The 22514-nt window shown below is 43.5% G+C and overlaps 1 protein-coding gene across 2 annotated transcripts in view; it reads left to right on the plus strand.

Annotated features, from left to right (window-relative positions):
• HLF (HLF transcription factor, PAR bZIP family member) overlaps positions 1 to 19451 on the plus strand; it is a 66157-nt gene extending 46706 nt beyond the window's left edge. The window contains exons 3-4 of one of the 2 annotated variants that reach the window (XM_053375144.1): positions 14476 to 14696; positions 18859 to 19451. In XM_053375144.1, the coding sequence (XP_053231119.1) occupies positions 14476 to 14696; positions 18859 to 19077 (440 nt within the window). In that variant the 3' untranslated portion in view covers positions 19078 to 19451. The remainder of the gene's footprint in view (positions 1 to 14475; positions 14697 to 18858) is intronic. The other variant, XM_053375146.1, reaches the window with a different exon arrangement.
• The last annotated feature ends 3063 nt before the right edge of the window (positions 19452 to 22514 follow it).

The following is a 22514-nucleotide window of genomic DNA, read 5'->3' on the forward strand; positions in this document are numbered from 1 at the left end:
CTATCTATCTATCATCTATCTATCTATCTATCATCTATCTATCTATCATCTATCTATCTATCTATCAATCATCTATCTATCATCACCTATCATCTATCTATCTATCTATCTTTCTCAGTATGTTTAGCTGGTGATGAATCACAGAGTTGAGAACCAGCTCCATCCTTTTTTCAGATATTGTGATATATGCATTGAGATATATCACTGTATGCTTGTGAAACATGTAACACTTATAAATGCCATCTCCAACTCCTTGGAAGATTCCATCAACGGTGTCTCTGAAAATTTTTACACATCACTTGGGAAGACAGGCAAACTAATGCCAGTGTACTGGAAGAAGCAAAGCTCACCAGTGTCGAAGCAATGATTCAACATCAACTTTGTTGGACTGGTCATGTTGTGCGAATGCCTGATTATTGTCTTCCAAAGCAACTACTCTATTCCAAACTTAAAAATGGAAAGCGTAATGCTGGTGATCGACAAAAGAGGTTTAAAGACTCTCTCAAGACAAGTGTTTAAAAAATGTAGTATAAACACCGACAACTGGGAAACACTGGCCTGCGAGTGCTCCATTTGGAGAACAGCCTTTTGCAAAGATGTCATGGGCTTTGAAGATGCTTGAACTCAGGACGAAAGGGAGAAACATGCTAAGAGGAAGGCACACTTGGCAAACTCTCACCGTGATCACCTCCCGCCCAGAAACCTATGTCCCCACTGTGGAAGGACGTGTGGATCCAGAATTGGCCTCGACAGTCACTTACGGACTCACTGTTAAAACTGTGTTTATGGAAGACAATCTTACTTGGCTACGAGTGATCACCAAAGAAGAAGAAGAAGTTATGTCAGCATAGCACAATGTTTAGCTGGTGATGTATCACAAAGTTGAAAAAACCAGCTCCATCCTTATTTCAGACATTGTGATGTGTCGGTATATTGTGACATTTAGCTGGCGATAGACTGCGATGTTGAGAAGCAGATATCGCCCAGCCCTACAGGCATCCCAGATCAGAATGCGGCAGGTGGAGTTTCCCTGTTGGCTGCGCAATGACGGGTGATGGATGAACCCTTTTTTTGAAAGAAAGAAAGAAAGAAAGAAAGAAAGAAAGAAAGAAAGAAAGAAAGATGTGCTAAAAGCTCACTGGAGATAGAAAACTAGAATACTTGGGTCAAAGGTGTGGGACAAAATAATAATAATAATAATAATAATAATAATAATAATAATAATAATAATATATCATCTTTTCATTTGCAAGTTGTTTTTCATGTTGACAGGCACTCCAAACTGGAGTCCCCCCCATCGCCTCCATACAGACTGAAGTGATGCTGTCCATTCTTCCAACTGAGTGGTCCATCAATTCATTCTCTTGCATGTGTAGACCAGCCTTTAAGGAAGTCAGTTTGCGGGTTTGAGCCGCAAGTAATCCTGCGATTAGTCATCGACTGAGACATACCAAGGGATGTAGGTGTGTGTGCCTGTGTGTGTGAATCAGTCCCAACTTGTTGTGGTTCAAAGCTAAATAGCAAATACGAGGAGATGAGCGTTCCAGAGTCCAATTTACTTCCCCGGGCAAAGTAATTATAGGACAGGTTCATTTACTCAGTTATTTACGTTCTGGTGCTACAATTCGGTTTTTGTGGGGGCCTTCATAAGCGCTCTCTGAATCAGGTGAGTCTCAAAGAGTCATCCGGTTGCATTCAATACTTGACCTACCCAATAATAATGTGAATAATGAGTTTCCACTTGAAAAATGGCAAAGAGGTGTATGTAGCAAGGGAAGAACAACAACACCAACACCAGGAGTTTGGGAAATTATTCCTTTTCCTTTTGGGGCTTCTGGTGTCATGTAGCTTAAGCGATTTTTTTTTTTTTTGGCTTGTTGAGAAAATGTGTGAGTTAATGGATTTCTAACCAGCTACAAGCAATGTCTCTTAGTCTGAAGTTTAATTCTGGACTCTTAAGTAGTTTTTTATTAGTAGTGAAAAAATATCTTTAAGCTTGTAGAAGCCCACTTTTCCTCACTGTTGAAATGAACCTGTTTTTGCTGCTTTGCAAAAAAAAGAGAAGGATGGTTGATCAGAAGGGTCAAAGTTCAGTTCAAAGGTATTGATTCTCTATTATTTCCATTTTACCAGATCAGCTCTTTTACTAATGGACAAGCTTTTCTGACAGCAAGCTAAACTCCACTTTTTGCAAACAGTGAAGAAAAGGGTGAAAGGCAAACACAACATTTGTGTACCATTCGGTGGAACCTCTCCCTGTGTTGCTCCCAAACCATTCCCCTGAAAGAAACAACACATAGTCTCAACACCCGAAACCTCCCACCCACCCCCTTCAGTGCTTCATTTGTGACCAGTGTAGACGTGTGGATAACAGTCCCGTTGGGAGAGTTCATAGAATTGTGGACCCGAAGAGTCATCTAGTCCAACACCATGCAATGCAGGAAACTCAGCTAAAGCATCCATGCTTTTGTGTGTGTCCTGTGTATTGTGAGTTGTTGCTAATAATAATAATAATAATAATAATAATAATAATAATAATAATACCCCACCCATTTGGCTGGGTTTCCCCAGTTACTCTGGGCAGCTTACAGCATATATAGGTAAAGGTAAAGGGACCCCTGACAGTTAAGTCCAGTCGCGAATGACTCTGGGGTTGCGGCACTCATCTCGCTTTATTGGCCGAGGGAGCCAGCGTACAGCATCTGGGTCATGTGGCCAGCATGACTAAGCCACTTCTGGCGAACCAGAGCAGCGCACGGAAACGCCATTTACCTTCCCGCCGGAGCAGTACCTATTTATCTACTTGCACTTTGACGTGCTTTCGAACTGCTAGGTTGGCAGGAGCAGGGACCGAGCAACGGGAGCTCACCCCATCGCAGGGATTCGAACCGCCAACCTTCTGATCAGCAAGCCCTAGGCTCTGTGGTTTAGACCACAGCGCCACCCGCGTCCCTATAGCATATGTAAAAACATAGTAAAACTTCAAGCATTAAAAACTTCCTGATACAAGGCTGCTTTCAGATGTCTTCTAAAAGTTGTGTAGTTCTTTATCTCCTTGACATCAGATGGGAGGGCGTTTCACAGGGCGAGCGCCACCACCCAGAAGGCCCTCTGCCTGGTTCCCTGTAACCTTGCTTCTCGCAGGGAGGGAACCACAAGAAGGCCCTCAGAGCTGGACCCCAGTGTCTGGGCTGAACGATGGGGCTTTAAAGGTCAATACCAGCACTTTGAACTGTGCTCAGAACTGTACTGGGACCCAGTGTAGGTCTTTCAGGACTGGTGTTATATGGTCTCGGCGGCCACTCTCAGTTACCGGTCTCGCTGCTGCGTTCTGGATTAATTGTAGTTTCCGGGTCACCTTCCAAGGTAGCCCCATGTAGAGCACGTTGCAGTAGTCCAAGCGGGAGATAACCAGAGCATGCACCACTCTGGCAAGACAGTCTGCGGGCAGATAGGGTCTCAGCCTGCATACCAGATGGAGCTGGTAGACAGCTGCCCTGGATGCAAAATTGACCTGGGCAGAATTGATCTTGTTGTTTTTGTGTGGGGGTGTGTAAATATTGTCTCGCTAGGGTGTGGCGAATGTGGAATGAATGCATATGAAGAGAGACCAAGCACATTTCTCTCGATTTCTCTCTAGATCTTTCTTTGCTTTTCTTTCTTTGCTTTTCTTTTTTATTCTTCCACAACTTGAACCAGCAATTCCTCTTAGAATTCCCACCAGTGCGTGGAAATGGCATTATTATGGGGAATATATAAATCAGCATCTTCTTAGAAGTGCTGACTTCACTGTTCCCTCAGCAACGGCAGGCGGGGGGTGGGACGGGACAGGAACCTTCAGATGATGAGACGTGTGGCATGTACTTTAGGGCTGGTTTTTTTATATTAAAAAAACCCCCTTCCATTTATATTTGGCTTTTCTGAAATTGGTCTTATTATATTCCTGGGTGGGGGTTGTGAAGTAATAATAAAAAACACCACTTGTCCCCCCCCCCTCCCATGACGGTGATGGATCTGTATGTCAAATACAGCAGGAGTGAGATGACATGACAGTTGCCGCGGCAACACCGCCGACTCTATAAAAATAGGACAGAGATGGGACTTCACGACAGTAGATCACACAGAATTTCCCAAGCTGATGAATTAGGGTTGGCCTCGCTGCCAAAGCAATTGTGAGGCCTTTCTGGTGCCTCCGATGAGTCTCCCTGGTTTAAGAAGCCATTTGGCGCCTAGCTTACAGATCTGAGTTTCTAACACTGTTTCTAGCCGAGAGGTGCTTGTGAGATGTTCTACTCTAGGTTCAATCACGCCCTTACCCTCCCCTCCATCCCATTTTCTTTCCTTGATTTTTTTCGACTTCTGCTTGCTTCCTGCTCCCTTTCCGCCCCCCTCAGAAGCTGGCTGGCTCCGACCCGGTGGTCCACTGCCCGCCTATCCCTCCTGTTGAGAAGCCCGCTGGTGCCACAATCGGAAATGGATCACTTCGAGCATAGTGACAGCCCGCCACGAAAAAGCTTGCAGGGTGCGAGGGGGACCAGAGAAAGGGGGAAGGGAGGAGCGGGCCATTCCAGTGCCTTTCCCCCCTAGAAAAATAGCACTGCATATGCAGTTACATAACATCTAGGCCTGTCCTAAGTACAGCAGTACCTCGGTTTGCAAACGGTCCTGTTTACGAACTATTCAGTTTACGAACTCCGCAAAACCGGATGTAGTGTTTGCCAACTTTACCTCGGTCTACGAACGGAAGCTGAACGGTGGAAGGGCACCGGCAGCAGGAGTTCTCATTAGGGAAAGCGCGCCTCAGTTTAAGAACGGATTTGGTTTACTTAAATATCTTTTAAAGTTCATTATAAATTAATTCCCAGAATCTTTTAACCTTGTCACAGGTCCACCACATATGAAAGTACACTTTTCCCAAATGACCAGAGGCATTTCTGCTAGGTCTAGTGGGAAGAGAGATTAAAATAAAAGATCAGAATATGTATGCCACAGCTGCCGCGAGAACTCTACTGGCCCAAAAATGGAAAACACAAGATTTACCAACCATCCCGGAGTGGCAGGTGAAGATGACAGATTTTGAGGAACTTGCCAAATTGACAGGGAGGATCTGGGACCAAGAGGACCAGAGATACAATAATAACTGGAGTAAATTTATTGAATATTTAAAGGAGAACTATAAAAGTCTAAAGACACTAGCAGGACTGGAATAATACCTTCAGTGTAAAATAGTAGAGTTATGACAATAATATACGCAGTAATTATGTGATGTATATACCAGCTGAGGGGAGGGAGGGAAGTCAATACTCGGCAGAGTCAAAGGGATTATATTGTGATAATAAGGATTGTTGGAAAAAGGATTATATGAAGAAAATAATAAAAATTCATTTCAAAAAAGAAAGAAGGGATTTGGTTTAAGAACTGGACTTCAGGGACGGATTAAGTTTGTAAACCGAGGTACCACTGTATTGCAGTCAACGGAGATATACCAGAGGCTTCGTGGTAGGCTAGAGGGGGTGGCCAATATTGGGATCCTTCCGTTCCGAATATCTGACCCTCAGAGCAGCTTCAAGACGCTGTTTCAGAGCTTCTTTTTTATAATTTTTTAAATTAATTTTAACATATAAATTATAAAATGTACCACAAAACTTATCACTTATACAATCTTTTTGGACTTCCATCAGCACCTCTGATGATCCACCGTTTTAACCACTTCTTATGCATTTCTTAACTTTATATTGCCTTTCCATCTCTTAACAAATCATCCTCCCCCTTGTCCATTTTTACAATCCTTCTAATCAAACGCCTCCCAAAACTTCTTGCAACCCTACAAACGTCGTCTGTTCTTCACAATTACCGTATTTTTTGCACCATAACACTCACTTTTTTCCTCCTAGAAAGTAAGGGGAAATGTCTGTGCGTGTTATGGAGGAAATGCCTATGGGTGGCATGCCTACGGATTTTCCTCCTCTAAAAACTACGTGCGTGTTATGGTCAGGTGCGTGTTATAGAGCGAAAAATACGGTACTTTTCAAATAGTCCGTAAATTTACTCCAGTCTTCCGTGAATTTCTGGTCTCGCCGGTTTCGAATCCTTCCTGTTAGTTTATCTAATTCTGCATAGTCCGTTAACTTCATCCTCCATTCTTCAATCGACGGTAACTCTTCTTGCTTCCATTTTTGGGCCAATAATATTCTTGCTGCTGTTATTGCATATAGGAAGAGATTACATTCCTTTCTATTTATATCACTCCCCACAATGCCCAATAGAAATGCTTCTGGTGTCTTTATAAATGTATATTTCAACATTTTTTTCAACTCATTATATATCACCTCCCAGAAGCATTTCACCTTTTTCATTCCCACCACATGTGATAAAATGTTCCCTCTTTTTCTTTACATTTCCAACATTTATTACTGATGCTGTTTCAGAGCTTCAGTAGCAGCTGAGTCTCACAACCGCACATAGCTGAACGTGGCTTTGAATATCACCTGGCCATGCAACGCAGCATCATTTATTTTTGCACTCACGACGAATACCTCAGAGTGCCCTGTGACTGGTCGTGCCAGATTTTCAGGCGTTTTGACTGAAGAGGCAGCTGAGTGCTCCTTCAACGCACCTGCGCGTTTGACGATCCTTTCAAGCACCAGGCCTTGCAAACTGCTTGGGGGGGGGGATACTTGGAAACACTATAGAGGAGGGGCAACCAACGCCAGGTTACATTAGCCCCAGCTAGCATAGCTGCTGGTAAGAGGCGGTGGTAGTTATAGCGCAGCGCCACATGAAAGGCCCCGGGATGGTTTTCTCTGCTGTAAAGAGCCTCCATTGAATTTTCATTTATACTTTTCAAGTTTACACATTTCACTAACTTTATACATTGCATTAATTTCACAATCATTTTGACATTTCAAAACTTGACTTCCTTCCCCCCCTTCTGCAATTCCTTAAATTTATTTTTAATATCTTCTGCATATCCAAATGAACCTAATTTGCTCATTTATTCATCTTCTTTAAATATATTCTCTTATGAAACTGCAGTTTATTACAATGCCAATGTTCTTATCTGTTTACAATTTATCTGTAAATATTCAGTAAACCATTTCCATTCTTTTTTTAAAAGTTGATTTCTTATTCGTCCAGTGAGTTTTTGCCATTTCTGCATATTCCATAAGTTTTTGTATCCATTCTTCCTTTGCTGGAACTACTACTACTACTACTACTTTTTCTTCTTCTTCTTCTTCTTCTTCTTCTTCTTCTTCTTCTTCTTCTTCTTCTTCTTCTTCTTCTTCTTCTTTCCATTTTGGGCAAGTGTGCTGTAGTAGCATAATACATGAATAAGCTTCTATACAATTTTTTATAATTCCCAAAAGAAAAGCTTCTGGTTGTTGTTTTTTACAAAGGTTATTTTAAACATCCTTTTCATTTCATTAAATATCTCAGGTGTGGAGGGAAAATGTGGCATGGAAAGTGTTCCCCCTGCTGGAGAATACCCGATTCTCAAATTTCTCAATAACTCGCAAATGGTGAGGTGCTGTTGCTTGTGTTTCTCTATGTTAGTCTGCACACTGAGAAACAGGGGCAGCAAACCAAAACGCCCTATAGGACTATGAAACAAATTGTTGTTGTTTAGTCGTTTAGTCGTGTCTGACTCTTCATGACCCCATGGACCAGAGCATGCCAGGCACTCCTGTCTTCCACTGCCTCCCGCAGTTTGGTCAAACTCATGCTGGTAGCTTCGAGAACACTATCCAACCATCTCGTCCTCTGTCGTCCCCTTCTCCTCGTGCCCTCAATCTTTCCCAACACCAGGGTCTTTTCCACGGAGTCTTCTCTTCTCATGGCCAAAGTACTGGAGCCTCAGCTTCAGGATCTGTCCTTCCAGTGAGCACTCAGGGCTGATTTCCTTCAGAATGGATAGGTTTGATCTTCTTGCAGTCCATGGGACTCTCAAGAGTTTCCTCCAGCACCATAATTCAAAAGCATCAATTCTTCGGCGATCAGCCTTCTTGATGGTCCAGCTCTCACTTCCATACATCACTACTGGGAAAACAAATAGACGCTTTAAAAAAATCACTTCTGCACTTAATTATTCTGCTGTTACTCATCTGTGGGAAGAAGGCTTTGCATATGATTTTATCACGTTTAAATCCCGCCCTTCCTCATTGGTTAATCTTCACAAAAACCCTACAAGGCAGGTTGGCTGATAGAGACCGCCTTGCCTCGGCACATCTACTCAGCTTCATGCCTGAGCAGCGTTTTGAACTGATCTCCCCTGCTTATTTCTTTATTTCTTTATCTACCTATTTACCATCTATCTCCTAGAATCGTTGAATTGTAGAGTCGGAAGAGACCCAAAGGTTTTCTGGTCTGAGCCTGTGCGATGCAGGGATCTCAACTAAAGCATCCATAACAGATATTGCTTCATATCCCAAAAGTTTTAATATCCAAAAATCTCAGCTGTGCAAGAAAATAAAAGGAGAGCAGTGCCAACAACACAAAAAAGCAGGATAAAATGCAGTTCACTCTTTACACTAAAATTAGGTTAAAATTATTACAAAAAGTGATCCTGGCATAAAGGTTGGGGTTTTGTTTTGGGTTTTTTTTTTTTTTTGCTAAGTTGTTGAGCTCTTGTTTTGTTTTGCCCAAAGTTTTGAGCTTCTTCCTTTTTTTGCAAAATCTCAAAGAAAAGAAAAGAAAGCTTTTGAGCAATTTTTAAAGGAAATTTGCCCCCCCCCCAAAAAAAACCCCTCCACTTCCAACATGGGCCAGATTTTCCTGGACATTTTAAATAGAAAAATCTGCCCGGACGCTATTAACAGCAGGTGGAAAGTAGTACAGTGGTACCTCGGGTTACATACGCTTCAGGTTACATACGCTTCAGGTTACAGACTTCGCTAACCCGGAAATAGTGCTTCAGGTTAAGAACTTTGCTTCAGGATATGAACAGAAATTGTGCTTTGGCGGCGCGGCAGCAGCAGGAGGCCCCATTAGCTAAAGTGGTGCTTCAGGTTAAGAACAGTTTCAGGTTAAGTACGGACCTCCGGAACGAATTAAGTACTTAACCCGAGGTACCACTGTATATGCCGAAAACATAACATTGTTTCCCATTACACGATATGTTTTACTTAATTCTCTTGGTTTCAATTGAGGGTATTCATCGCTTACACTGAAGGTATGCACCTGAGCTTTGGGTTGTGTACAGAGTTTAAGTATCGCACCACCACTGTTGCTTCATAGTTAAGTGGGAAGGTCAGCAAGCAGCCCGGTGATTCTGCAGAATTATGCCACACGGGCGTGGTGCACAAAACGCAGACGAGACATTGCGAAGGTTGTTCTGTAGGGAACAGAAATGGCACGCGGGCACTGACTCATACACACCCCAATTTTGTTTTTCACAGGACTTCCTAAAGGTCCCTGCCCAAATCAGGCTGGTGCCACGGAATGAGCAGAGCTCTTTTGTTGTTGTTTTTTGCAGAAAATAAAATAAATAAACCAACTGGAAGCAAGCTTTTGAGCGTCACAGAACTCTTCGTCTGCGCGAAGGTGTTCAGCCTCAGCAGGAACTGCTTGTGTTTTCTTTCGAAACAAAAGCTACTGTAGATGAACCCGTGGTCTGGCTTGGTATCCTGTGTTCCTTTGTCAGTGGAACTGAATTCTTTCTTACTGTATTTAGGATGAAGGATGAGCGCAAACACTGCAGGGCAATTTGAAGAGGGAACCAAGTGTTCCCCTTGGCTTGCAGGTTTCCCTTTCAGCTGACTGCGGTTTGCTGACCACGTCTCCTACTGGATGTTGTCACAGCTGCGGAGTTTGCTGAGGCAGGATTAGTCCCCAGCGCTCTCTGCTAGACATGTGACCTTTTGTACACTGTCCTCATTTGACCCACCTTGGATTGGGATGAACCCATGCTTTCTAAAAATAGCACACCAGGACCAGTAGGGATTTGGTGGGCGGTTCAACAGAAATACCTGTGGAACGGGACGGAAAATGGGGCCAACTATTGTCTGCTCGTGAAAAAGGAGTACCTGTGCACATATAAGAATTGTGTTAGGTTGTGTGGGTCTCCTGGCAGGATTGCTTGCAGACAGCGAATATCCCTCAAAGATAATGTTCCGGGTTGGTATCCCTGATAGCGTTTGAGTGAATTGGCACAAAGCTCTGGAACGCTTTTGTTTCAAAGAGGAATTTATTTCTCTCTATCTCATTGATCTCTCTCATTCACACATGTGGATTATTTCTTCCTATTAAGCAAAATAGGAAGAGACTGCCTTTTCTTATATAGACTCAGCAGGTCACTGCATTTTGCATCATAGTTTTTTTTCTTAAAGCCCCCCCCCCCCAAATATCAGAAACCCACTCTATAGTAACTCAGAGCAGTTCTTTGGGGAAGCATTCATACTGAGGTCCTGACAACCTAGCAGTTCGAAAGCAGGCCAGTGCAAGTAGATAAATAGGTACCACTGCAGTGGGAAGGTGAACGGCGTTTCCTTGCGCTCTGGTTTCTGTCACTGTGTCCCATTGCACCAGAAGCGTTTTACTCCTGCTGGCCACATGACCCAGAAAGCTGTCTGTGGACAAACACCAGGCTCCCTCGGCCTGAAAGTGAGATGAGCGCCACAACCCCATAGTCGCCTTTGACTTGATTTAACCATCCAGGGGTCCTTTTTTTTTTTACAGGCCCCTGCTATCTGTACTTTCTGGAAACAATGGGTGATATTTCTGTTATTAGAAGCTTCTCCAGATGGATAAAGTGTCTTATCTGTTCATTTTTGTAATGTTTCGAAATCTGTCTTCAGCTGCTCTTGTAGAGTTATCAAAACTATTTTTAGCTTCTTCTTTGGTGTAATTTTTGTAGATCACTTGATGTGATTTTGTGAAATGTGTGGTGATTAAGAGTTAGGCTGCATAATACAGTGGTACCTCGGGTAAAGTACTTAATTCGTTCCGGAGGTCTGTTCTTAACCTGAAACTGTTCTTAACCTGAAGCACCACTTTAGCTAATGGGGCCTCCTGCTGCCGCTGCGCTGCCAGAGCCCGATTTCTGTTCTTATCCTGAAGCAAAGTGCTTAACCTGAAGCACTATTTCTGGGTTAGCGGAGTGTGTAACCTGAAGCGTATATAACCTGAAGCGTATGTAACCCGAGGTACCACTGCAGTACAAGTTCCTGAAGAGAGGCAGAGCTTTGTGCTTCAAATTATAAAAGCAAGAATGGGCAACATGTGGCAACTCCCATCATCCATTGGCTGTGTTGACTGGGATTGATGGGACTTGGAGTTCAACAAGGTCTGTGGGGGTCGCAGGTTCCCCATCTCTGGCATGAAGCTGTGAAAGTGGGGGCTGGCATCTTCAAATCCTATAGCAATGCTGTCATCCTACCTGAACTGACCTCAGAGCGCCATAGAGATTCCAGAGGATTTTCTTTTGAGTAAACACACCTAGAATTGTGTTGCGTTTTTTTTCACCAATTAACCAAGGCACACAAGGGAAGTGGTAGTCAGTTTGAAATCTTCCCATGATCCTATTTTGGCTTTTAAGAGCCAAAAGCAGGTAGACGAATAATTTGTCCCCTTGTGTGCAGGAACAATATGGTACATGGGTTGCCATGTTAGCATCGTTCTAGTGCGTGTGTGAATACAAAAAATGTTATTGTACTAGCCATGGCCATGATAGATCTGAATCAAAAATAAATACAAGCAAAAGGGGTGTCGTGGCACAAATAGTGGTCTCTATTTAGATCTCTGCGTCTCCCTTACAGCTCACTGCTATATGGTCCAGGATCTTCTTTCTGATCTTTTTTGCCGCCAAAGCGAAAAGAGCGACTTTATGAGTCACTGAAGCATTTACATCACTTAGAAGCCATAGGACCTTCTCTGCCAGGGAGAGACATCTTTCCTGTATGGTTGGTGACAAATCGCCCCCCAGGTCCAATGTATAGCAGGCAATATAGTAAATAGTGCAATATGTCTTCCACCTGCGATTGCCCACATATTCAGAATCTGTCTTCGTACGGTATCCTGTTATATCAGCCATCTAGGATGGCGGAGGACATATCTTGAAAACACAGCTCAGTAAAAGCGAATCTTAGTGAGGCTGGCCGGAGACTCGACAGATATCCTAGTGTGGATCAGCATTTACTACTCTGAAATAAGTCCCACTCAGCTCAGTGAAGCATCATCATAAGGCGAGTTTGCAGAGCATCGAATGATCCCCTTTGATAGCAGTAGGTTTGAAGCAGTGTTTCCCAAACTTGGGTCTCCAGCTGTTTTTGTACTACAGTTCCCATCATCCCTGACCACTGACCTTGCTAGCTAGACATGATGGGAATTGTAGTCCAAAACAGCTGAAAACCCAAGTTTGAGAAACACTGGTTCGAAGTAAACAGGAAGATATGACCAACTGTCAGTCACACATAGCAGCACAAGATAAGGTAAAGGTAAAGGGACCCCTGACCATTAGGTCCAGTCGTGGCCGACTCTGGGGTTGCGGCGCTCATCTTGCTTTATTGGCTGAGGGAGCTGGCATACAGCTTCCGGGTCATGTGGTCAGCATGACTAAGCCGCTTCTGGCAAACCAGAGCAGCACACGGAAACGCCGTTTACCTTCCCGCCGGAGCAGTACCTATTTATCTACTTGCACTTTGACGTGCTTTCGAACTGCTAGGTTGGCAGGAGCAGGGACTGAGCAACGGGAGCTCACCCTGTCGCGGGGATTCGAACCACCGATCTTCTGATCAGCAAGTCCTAGGCTCTGTGGTTTAACCCACAGCGCCACCCGCGTCCCAGCAGCACAAGATAGGATTGCTTAAATAGAATGGAAATGTACACATTGCTTGGTGGGTGGTGAAAATGACCCAAATCCAGCCCAGAGTTGGCAAAGTGAACCAAGGGGCTCCAGTGTCTCAAATCCAGGCCCGTATCTAGAGAGCGCATTCTGAACATGTTCAAAAGTGCTCTGAAAACAGGAAAACGTGTGAGACAAGCCGGGGACCACCAGGCACTTTCTGGCTCACTTTCTGGCTCTGAGAATGCTCCTTAGCCGCCCTTCCTACAAATGGAATTATATTAAAACGTCCTGATTTATCCTCCAACATCAACTTTTGATTCTCTGCGACAAGACTGTTTAATCAATGGGACGGTGTTTATGAAACCAGTCAGGATATGCCCAGTTTTCAGCACTTCAGATCTTGGCATTGAGTGACATGGCGCACAGTGTGAGAAGGAAACTCTTCTGTGGGTACGAGGGATAACAATTGAATTCCTTGCTGCCCCTTTCCATTTTTTTGTGTATTCTGGGGAAGAAATATCCCTTTGATCTGCCTCTCTCATCTCCCAAGTGTTTCCCAGCCCTTCCTGGAAGCAAATGTTATTGGTACCGTCTGTAGAACGTGTTGCACAATCAGCTTGGCTCGTGTCCTTTGTGGCACCTCTAACTTCACCCTATTTCCCCCCTACACCTCTTTATAATGTCCTGTTATTCTGGAAAGTTGGACATGGAAGGCTGAGAACCAATTTCAGATGAGAGAAATGACATTTGGGTGTGTGTGTTTTTTTTCCAGTTTGGGCGCAAACATTGGCAGTTCCATGGAACAAGGAGCATGAGACCATAGAGCAGAGGGCTTGGGAAATGTATTGGACTCCAACTCCCATCATTCCCAGCCATGCAAACCGGTGGTAAAGCACGATGGGAGTTGGAGTCCAGTCTGGAGGACCAATGTAGATTTGTTTGGGTACAATATGGAATGATTGCATTGCTTTTACAAACATAGAGGAACATGAGTGGCCTCTGCTTGACTCATTTATCCACTTGCGGGTTTTATGAACAGGGAAAGAAAATTATAGTTAAGTCTCATCGTTCTAGGATTGACTATTCCTCTGTAATCGATCTCATATATTTTCCAGGATTATTTGTACTTTATAACTCATATACGCTCTGGTTTTTAAAAAAACATTTTCATATTTTTGTTTTGTTTTTGTTTTGCTTTAATGTATTTTTATTAAAGATTTTCTTGATTTACAGAAGGATGTGTAATTCTCTCTCGTGTTTTTTCCATGTAACATTTTTACAAATCGGTTTCATTTGTTGAGACATTAGAAAGAAAAGGGGGAAAGGGGTGGAGGGGGGGAAAGATGGGTGGGGGTGGGGTCAGGTGGCGATGTTTCTATTTTACTTAATATATGTAGGGTTTGGGGTCAGCGTTGCTTGTGCAGGTTCTCTGCTGTTCACTTGTGGTGGTGAGAGAGGTTGGGGTTGGCCTAGGGTGTGGTTGCTTGTAAAAGCGTTTTCATATTCGAGTTGTGCATTGCTATCTTTGCAAGGTTCAGTAAAGTTTTTGAGGTCCTCGGTCTCCCCATTTTCGTGGGTCATGGAGTGTGTTTTGTGTGTGTGTGTGTGTGTGTGTGTGTGTGTGTGTGATACCACAAATTTGCAACGTTCTCTCCCTTTTGGTTTCCTTACCATGGTGTCTCTGCTTTCTGCAGGTCAAATCGTGCCTGCAAATCGCAACACGCCAAGCCCCATCGATCCAGAGACCATTCAGGTTCCGGTGGGGTATGAACCTGACCCGGCTGATCTCGCTCTCTCCAGCATTCCTGGCCAGGAGATGTTTGACCCCCGGAAGCGCAAGTTCTCCGAGGAGGAACTGAAGCCGCAGCCAATGATTAAGAAAGCCCGCAAAGTCTTCATCCCAGAGGATCTGAAGGTAAATTGGGACCGGTGTCCAACTTGGTGGAAACTGCTCTGGAGGTCCAGAGAGTAAGGCATGGTCCTAGAGCCATTCTGCTGATTTCTAGATGGACTAAAATGTTCTGGGATTAGGACATAGAATAACATCCTGGAGGGCCACTTGTACCACTTTCAGGGTTAGACAGGGTTTCTTGTTTATGGCCCAGAGAGCAATAAGGTTGTCAAATTGAAGCGCACAGGAACCTTACAAATCAAAACTTTCCCTTCCTGCATTCTATCTAATAGGTCAAATGCAATTAAAAGTGAAACATTAAAATATTATTAAAATAAAAATACACCTTGGGTCTCTGATTATTCTATTCCTTCCTTCCTTCCTTCTTTCCTTTTTTCTTTCCTTCTTTTTTAAAAAATCTGAGCTGTGTTGCTTTCATTTGACCAGTCTAATCCGCTTCAATTTTTCTGTGTGGCAGGTTTTTATCCTTAGACAAGTGCTTCCTTGGCTCCCTCATTTTCTGGAATGAAAGAAGCTGCTATTTAATCATCCAAAAATAATGTTGGCACATAAGATTTTGAGAGCCAAGTGGATTAAAAGTTAATGAATGGTGAAACTCACAGAGCGAGGGGTAGAATGGTTCTCCGGTTGAAACATCTTAATGGTTGCCCATAACATGGCATGATCTGAAGGCGCAGGATGTCGCAACTTTGCGGAAGCTAAGCGGGTTTAGGTGTGGTCAATGTTTGGATGGGCAACCATGAATATGGGAAGGGACCTGGCGGCGGTATAAAAATATCTATAATAAAATCAAGTAGTTATCCTTGAGTTCCCATGTGAGATAAAGGTTTGGGTTCATTTGGGAAGGAGGACAGGACATAAATATACAGTAATTATAAATATAAATTTATTTCTTGTATTTGTGTTCTTGTATTTATTTCTTGTATTTCTTGCCTTGGCTCCCGAATGATCGAAACCTGGAAGTGTGTTCCGGTTTTCAAATGTTCTTTTGAAAGCCGAATGTCCAGTGGGGCTTCCGCGGCTTCCGATTGGCTACAGGACCTTCCTGCAGCCAATCAGAAGCCGTGCTTTGGTTTTCGAACGTTTTGGAAGTACAACGGACTTCCGGAATAGATCCCGTTTGACTTCCAAGGTACGACTGTAAAACCTTTGAGTTGCAAGGAATATTGAAATTATCAAGAAATTCATTTAAAAATAAATAAAATGAACAGTAAAAGATATAACCCTAATACTAAAAATAAATAGTCAGGATAATTTAGTTCCCAGCTAATTGGGAAATTGCCTAAAATTCTTATGTTTGCGATTTGTTGTTTGTAAAACAGAGATGGAGGGGTATGTCTAACAAATCATACATATTCTTAATATTGGTGTGTTGAGCTGCAGCTTATGGGACGCGGGTGGCACTGTGCTCTAAAACCACAGAGTCTAGGGCTTGCTGATTGGAAGATCGACGGTTCGAATCCCCGTGATGGGGTGAGCTCCTGTTGCTTGGTCCCTGCTCCTGCCAACCTAGCAGTTCCAAAGCACATCAAAGTGCAAGTAGATAAATAGGTACCACTCCGGCGGGAAGGTAAGCGGTGTTTCCGTGCGCTGCTCTGGTTCGCCAGAAGCGGCTTACTCATGCTGGCCACCTGACCCGGAAGTTGTTTGCTTCCCTCGGCCAGTAAAGCGAGATGAGCGCCGCAACCCCAGAGTCGTCCACGACTGGACCTAACAGTCAGGGGTCCCTTTACCCTTTAAGCTGCAACTTAAAGTTAAGTACCTTGGCTCCCGAATGCCCTGGAACTCAGACGTTTTGGCTCCCGAACACCCCAAACCCAGAAGTGATTGTTCTGGTTTGCGAACGTTCTTTTGGAACCCGAACGTCCAATGGGGCTTCCACGGCTTCTGATTGGCTGCAGGAGCTTCCTGCAGCCAATCAGACGCCACAGTTTGGTTTTTGAACGTTTTGGAAGTCAAACGGACTTCCAGAACGGATTCTGTTCGACTTCCAAGGTACGACTGTACTGTAGTTTGCTCGGAAGCCCTTAACCATAGTTTCTCAGTTCGAGCATAAATTAGAAACTGTAGCCAACTATGGCTTCCTGACCTGCTTTTCCCGGTTGCACAAAGGGAGGAACGAAGTAGCTGTGTGCAGGGGAACAAGGCTAATTCATATCTCAGCTTATTAAGTCGAGATGACATCCTAGTGCAACCAGTGCGTGCATATTCACCGTGTTCATTTACTGGCTTGCCTCAAGAAACATAAACCTTTGAATACATTGGAACAGTTAGAGGACGGAACCTGGGGAAAACTAAGAGCAGGGAAGCGCTGTCAAGCCCCTTGCTTGCTCAGTGGAGTTTACGGCTGTCATTCTAGTTTCTTCTAAGATAGCAGCGAGAGTTGCCCTCGGCTCTTCCCAGAATGTTTGGTCACAGCTTTCTCCCGTTTCCCATGGTGCAGAAGAGTAGTTCTGGAAAGGGGTAAACAGATTAGGCCGGCCAATCGTCTCTCAGCTGCATGTGATTCTAGATGCCAGCCCTGCTTGTTTCAGGACCGGATTAAAGGATTTGCCTTTGCAATTTGTTAAAATAAAGTTGTACGTGGCCTGGATAAGCCCAGGAATGAACTGAAGTTGAAGCTGGTTTTTGTGTTCTTTTGCAGAGATGATGACGGAGATGGGAAATTATAAAGCCAAGATGTAGCCCACGGGGTGCAGGAAGAATGGGAGGGGAAAGAGGGTTTTGGCATATCTGTGGAGCCAGGCTGCTGAGATATACTGCAGTCTGGTACCCACTTACCTGGAAGCAAGCTCCACTGAACTCAGTGGAACTTACTTCTGAGTAGCTTTGTATAGGGTTGCATTGAAAGGATGGTTTCACAGCATGCAAAGGTTGCTTTTGGGTAGCTTAAAGTGCTTGCATTTTATTCCAGTCTTCCTCTCTGGGCAACAGGGAGTTGAGGGATATTTTTAAAAAATAATAATAAGTTGTGTGTCCTTGTTTCTCAATTTGATCCTTTTTACAGGGTTTTGCATGCTTTGTGTGACTTGCTGTTATTTTTACAGATTACAGTTTAGTAATTCTTTGTTGCAATTGATAAGTGCAAACTGTTTAATTATTATTTGCTGTTATTTAACATTTAATACATTTGAACAGATTATTAGAAATGTTTTTTATTTGGTATAAGTTGACTATTTAAAAGTTAGTGTGACTTTTTTTTTTGTATTGGATCAGATTGATATTAAGCGTGTGACCGTTTCTTTTTTGTTGTTTCTTCAGCTTGCAAACTGCCTTCTGTGTATAGTGATAGAGAAAGGCGGTGTACAAATTGAAAGTGAACTAAAACATTCAGAAAAGAGTGTTTCAGAAATGAAACATTCAGAAATGAAATGAAACATTCACAAAAAGTATGCATAAACATGAGAGTTAGAGACTTAAAACAAGAACAACAGAAGCCCGTACTACTTGGGATTTTCAGATTTGGTCTGCATACAGACCATACGTTTAAAGAAATCCTACCAGAAAACCTGGGAACTGTAGTTTAACCCCCACAGCACCCTTAACAATAGTGCTGAGGATTCTTTATGTGATAACAACAACAAGAACAACTTATTATTTATACCCCGCTCTAGAAAGCTCCCAACAGAATATTAAAAATTTGATAAAACATCAAACGTCCAAAACTTCCCTAAACAGGGCTGCCTTCAAACGTCTTCTAAAAGTCAGATAGTTGTTTATTTCCTTGACATCTGATGGGAGGGCGCCACCACCGAGAAGGCCCTCTGCCTGGTTCCGTGTAACCTCACTTCTCGCAGTGAGGGAACCGCCAAAAGGCCCTCGGTGCTGGACCTCAGTGTCCGGGCTGAATGATGGGGGTGGAGACGCTCCTTCAGGTATACTGGGCCGAGGCTGTTTAGGGCTTTAAAGGTCAGCACCGACACTTTGAATTGTGTTCCAAAATGTACTGGGAGCCAGCGTAGGTCTTTCGGGGCTGGTGTTACATGGTACCCGCGGCTGCTCCCAGTCCCCAGTATGACATGTATGCAGCAAAGGCCGATTAGAATATATGTTGCCCTGCCAGTAGAAGTGCACTGTGCCGACCCTGCCCTGGTGCCTTGTAGCAGAAGCTCCATTAATCTGCTGAAGTCTAACGCTGCCTTTCTCCCTCTCTGTGATTAATGAGCAGGATGACAAATACTGGGCAAGACGCAGAAAGAACAACATGGCTGCCAAACGCTCCAGAGACGCTCGGAGGCTGAAGGAGAACCAGATTGCCATTCGCGCCTCATTCCTGGAGAAGGAGAACTCCGCTCTGCGCCAGGAAGTGGCCGATCTACGGAAAGAGCTGGGCAAATGCAAGAATGTCCTCGCCAAGTATGAAGCCCGGCATGGTCCTCTGTAAATGGCATTCCCACCCACCCCTTTCTGCCCTCCTTCTTCTTTTCTTTTCTTTTCTTTCTTTTTTCTTTTCGGTGGGTTGGCATTTGAATCGATGGACAGTGTGTTTATTGCTTGATAGCACCACACCCAAACGCCCCCAACCTTTCACCATCAGCACTTTACCAGGAAAACAGAAACAAAACAAAAAAACAGCGTACAACTTTTTTTTCTATGTGCGTAAACGCATGCGCGGGTCTGTGTATGTGTGGGCGTGTGTGCATGTTCACCTCAGCACTCCCCATTTTTATTGAAATGTAAGGGTGACTCGTTTTCACTGGGACTGCTGAAACCTGCCATAGTTAAGCTTTTCATTAAATAATTAAATATTTTCCAGTGCTGCTTTGAACTAGGTTTTATTATTATTTTATTATTATTATTACTATTGTTATTATTTTACCCTTTTGCCATTCTCTTGATTTAATTTCGAAAACGAGAACGGAAAGAATGAATCGCGCTATAAATGGAGGAGGAAGAAAACAAAGCCTACCCTCCCTGAATCTATTGTTTAAATATGCCTAATCAGACATTTTTAACTTGCTACTGCAAATGCACAAATGATATTTTAATGCTACACTGCAGAAATATTTAATTTATAGATTTTTCTCCTTCTTTTGTTTTGTTGTGTTCTTAAGCTTTGGTGATTAAAAAAAAGAAGATATCTTCAGGCTCGCACTGCTGCTGATAGTTTTCTCGGTAGATCTCGTAAGAAACAGCTGATAGTTTCCTTTCATGGCTCTAAAACCCAAAAACTGCAAATAAATCACAGGGAGTGTTATTTTTTGTTTTGTTTTGCACAGCCTGAACCTAAGCAATAATCCTCTTGTGCACTCTGGTATGTTACTTGCAATGTTCCAGGTGGACATAGGATCACCTGCCCTACCTGATAAGATAATTTTCCACTGGGTTTTCCTTTGTAATTTGTAAAAACTTATTGATAGGCTGCTACAAGAACCTCTCGAACATGGTTTGGTTTTTAATTGCTGGAAGCTGTCCCTACTGAGCGATTCAAATGCTCAAACAGAAAAGTGGGGGATAAGTTTTCTAAAGCAGTCAAGCAATGGTGCAGGCAGAAGGTGCACTTAGAGGGCCAGTCTAGGCATTTTGCCACCTTATGACAAATAAAAGTCTTGCTCCCCCTGCTGGTGCCATACGCTGAGCACAATGTTAACGTTATCAAGTGCTGACGTAGGATACTGTTCTGTTAAAAATTGCCCGTTAACTTCTTTTACACTTCCATACAGCTATGTCTGCCCTCTAGTGAGGGGTGTGTCTGTGCAGAAATCAAAAGGCTGTTGACTGCAGGAACGGGGAGAGGCCTTTGGCTCGCTGGATGTTGCCGGACTACAACTCCCATCATCCTTGGCCATTGGCCACACTTGCTGTGGCTCATGGGAGTTGGAGTCCGGGAGCAACTGGAGGGCTACAACTTTCCCGTTGCTGCTGCGTGGGATATTAAACCCAGCTTTCAAGCTGCTCTGCTGCCCCTATGGACCTCCTCCGAAATTGCAGGCGGTGACAGCCGAAACAGGCAGCTCTCGGATTGTGGCACCACAAGAGGTTGTGTAGTTTTACCTCTACAGTTGGGCCAGCCTGGTGCACATATACTGCTGTGCTTGCAGATGTCCACCCCTTTCCCCCAACTGAAAGTATAAGTAACTGGTCCAGACACCTATGGCAATGTCGATACCCTATTAATGGGGAGAGGATGAGGTTGTGTTTGGACTCAGCCCCACACCTGCCCCATTCCTCAAACAGCCCACTGGTGTTAATAGGGAATAGGGGGGCAGTGATTGCCCTTGCTGGATTGGGGTGCAAAAGACACGTGGCAATTCGTTGGCAAGAGAACAAAAACGAAAACTTTGAAATATTCACCGCTTTTGGAGTTTGGAGGGTTTATTGTTATTATTGCTGTTACGGTTGTTATTTCCTTTGCCATTTGCATTTCTTCAAGTCCTGTTTATGTGATTAAAGACTTTAAATTCAGCTGTATATTCAACTTTTCTGTAAAATACTTTCTGTGGACTTCTCCCTTGCTGTTTCTCCAGATTCTTTTGACTCGGCGAGAAGTCACTTTTTGCAAAACCTACTTTTCCTTGAGATGTTTTGTTTCCGATTGTATCATAAAACTGATGGCTCTCAAACTTTCTCCTGTTGTTTTCCTCTTTTTGTTCTCAATTTGCTTTCGACACTTGTGTTATATTATAGTGGACTTTCTGCAGGAGATTTTTTAAAAAAGTGAATGTAGGAGATGCAGGTCTGTATGGAAAGGTGATGGTGTTGTCATACTGTGGCGAATCCAATCCATACAAATGTTTTCTGAAGACCAAAAGAACACAATTATTACGATATGTATAAAGTTTCTACAGAATCATTAGAGTGTGCTTTTTTTGTACAGTATTTTTCAAGGACGAATGCTGATTGTGTATTTTGAGAGAGAGAGAGAGCATATATCACAGCAAGGAGAAATAAAAAGAAATTATTCCATGTTTAAAGGCAGAGCAAAGATATATATCTCTTTATATATTCGTTAACATTGTACAGAGAGGAGACGCTTCTAGATTGTTGTTCCCCCTTCCCCCTTGAGATCTTTCTTATTTTTTGCTTACCACTGAGACTTTGGAAGGGTTTTGTGCTTTACGTTGGGGCACGATCCATCGCCATGTGGGTGTAGCCGCTTGCACGCGAAGAGATCGCATTGGGTTGAATCGGGCACTGCTGTTCCTTGCGCTCCTCAGCACGTGCCACCTTGGCGCATGCTCAGAGGATGAACACTGCGCACGTGGGCGACCATGGGCCGGATTGAGACAGGGAGTCGTGCAATATATCCATTTCTTGGTTCAGGGCGCTGCAGTGTATGAAAGCCGCTAAAGGGAACATACCTCACTGGGTCTTTGCGGAATTCCTCCGTGCATAGCTGGCCTTGCCCACATTCGGATGGATTGTGCCCTAAACATTTTATGAAAGTTAAAAAAACAAACAAACCACGGTTCTCCAGGGTCCTTTGTATTTCTAATAAATAAATAACTGTTTCCCATTCATGTAATGAGGATGGTTTTTTTCCAACAACAATGCAGTGAGTCCCATTTGCCAAGGAAAAAAGGCACAAAATACTCTGTGATGCTCATCACAGGGCTTAAGTTAAACAGCATCTTGACCGAAACAGTAACAAAGCTTGCACATTCCCTGCCTTCTTTCACATTTCACATTTGCTGCTGTGGCAAGGTGTCGCCTCCACCCTGAGAAGCATCCTTTTTGTGTGACTTCCTCTTCTTTTGTTCATGTATACACTTCACAAACCCAATGGTTCTTTAGAATGAGGCAGGCTTCCCAAATAATAATACCATATTTTTCCGTGTATAAGACTATATTTTTTCCTAAATTTTTGAAGTTTAAAATAAG

The sequence above is a fragment of the Podarcis raffonei genome, chromosome 2 (assembly GCF_027172205.1).
Source record: "Podarcis raffonei isolate rPodRaf1 chromosome 2, rPodRaf1.pri, whole genome shotgun sequence".
Taxonomy (NCBI): Eukaryota; Metazoa; Chordata; class Lepidosauria; order Squamata; family Lacertidae; genus Podarcis; species Podarcis raffonei.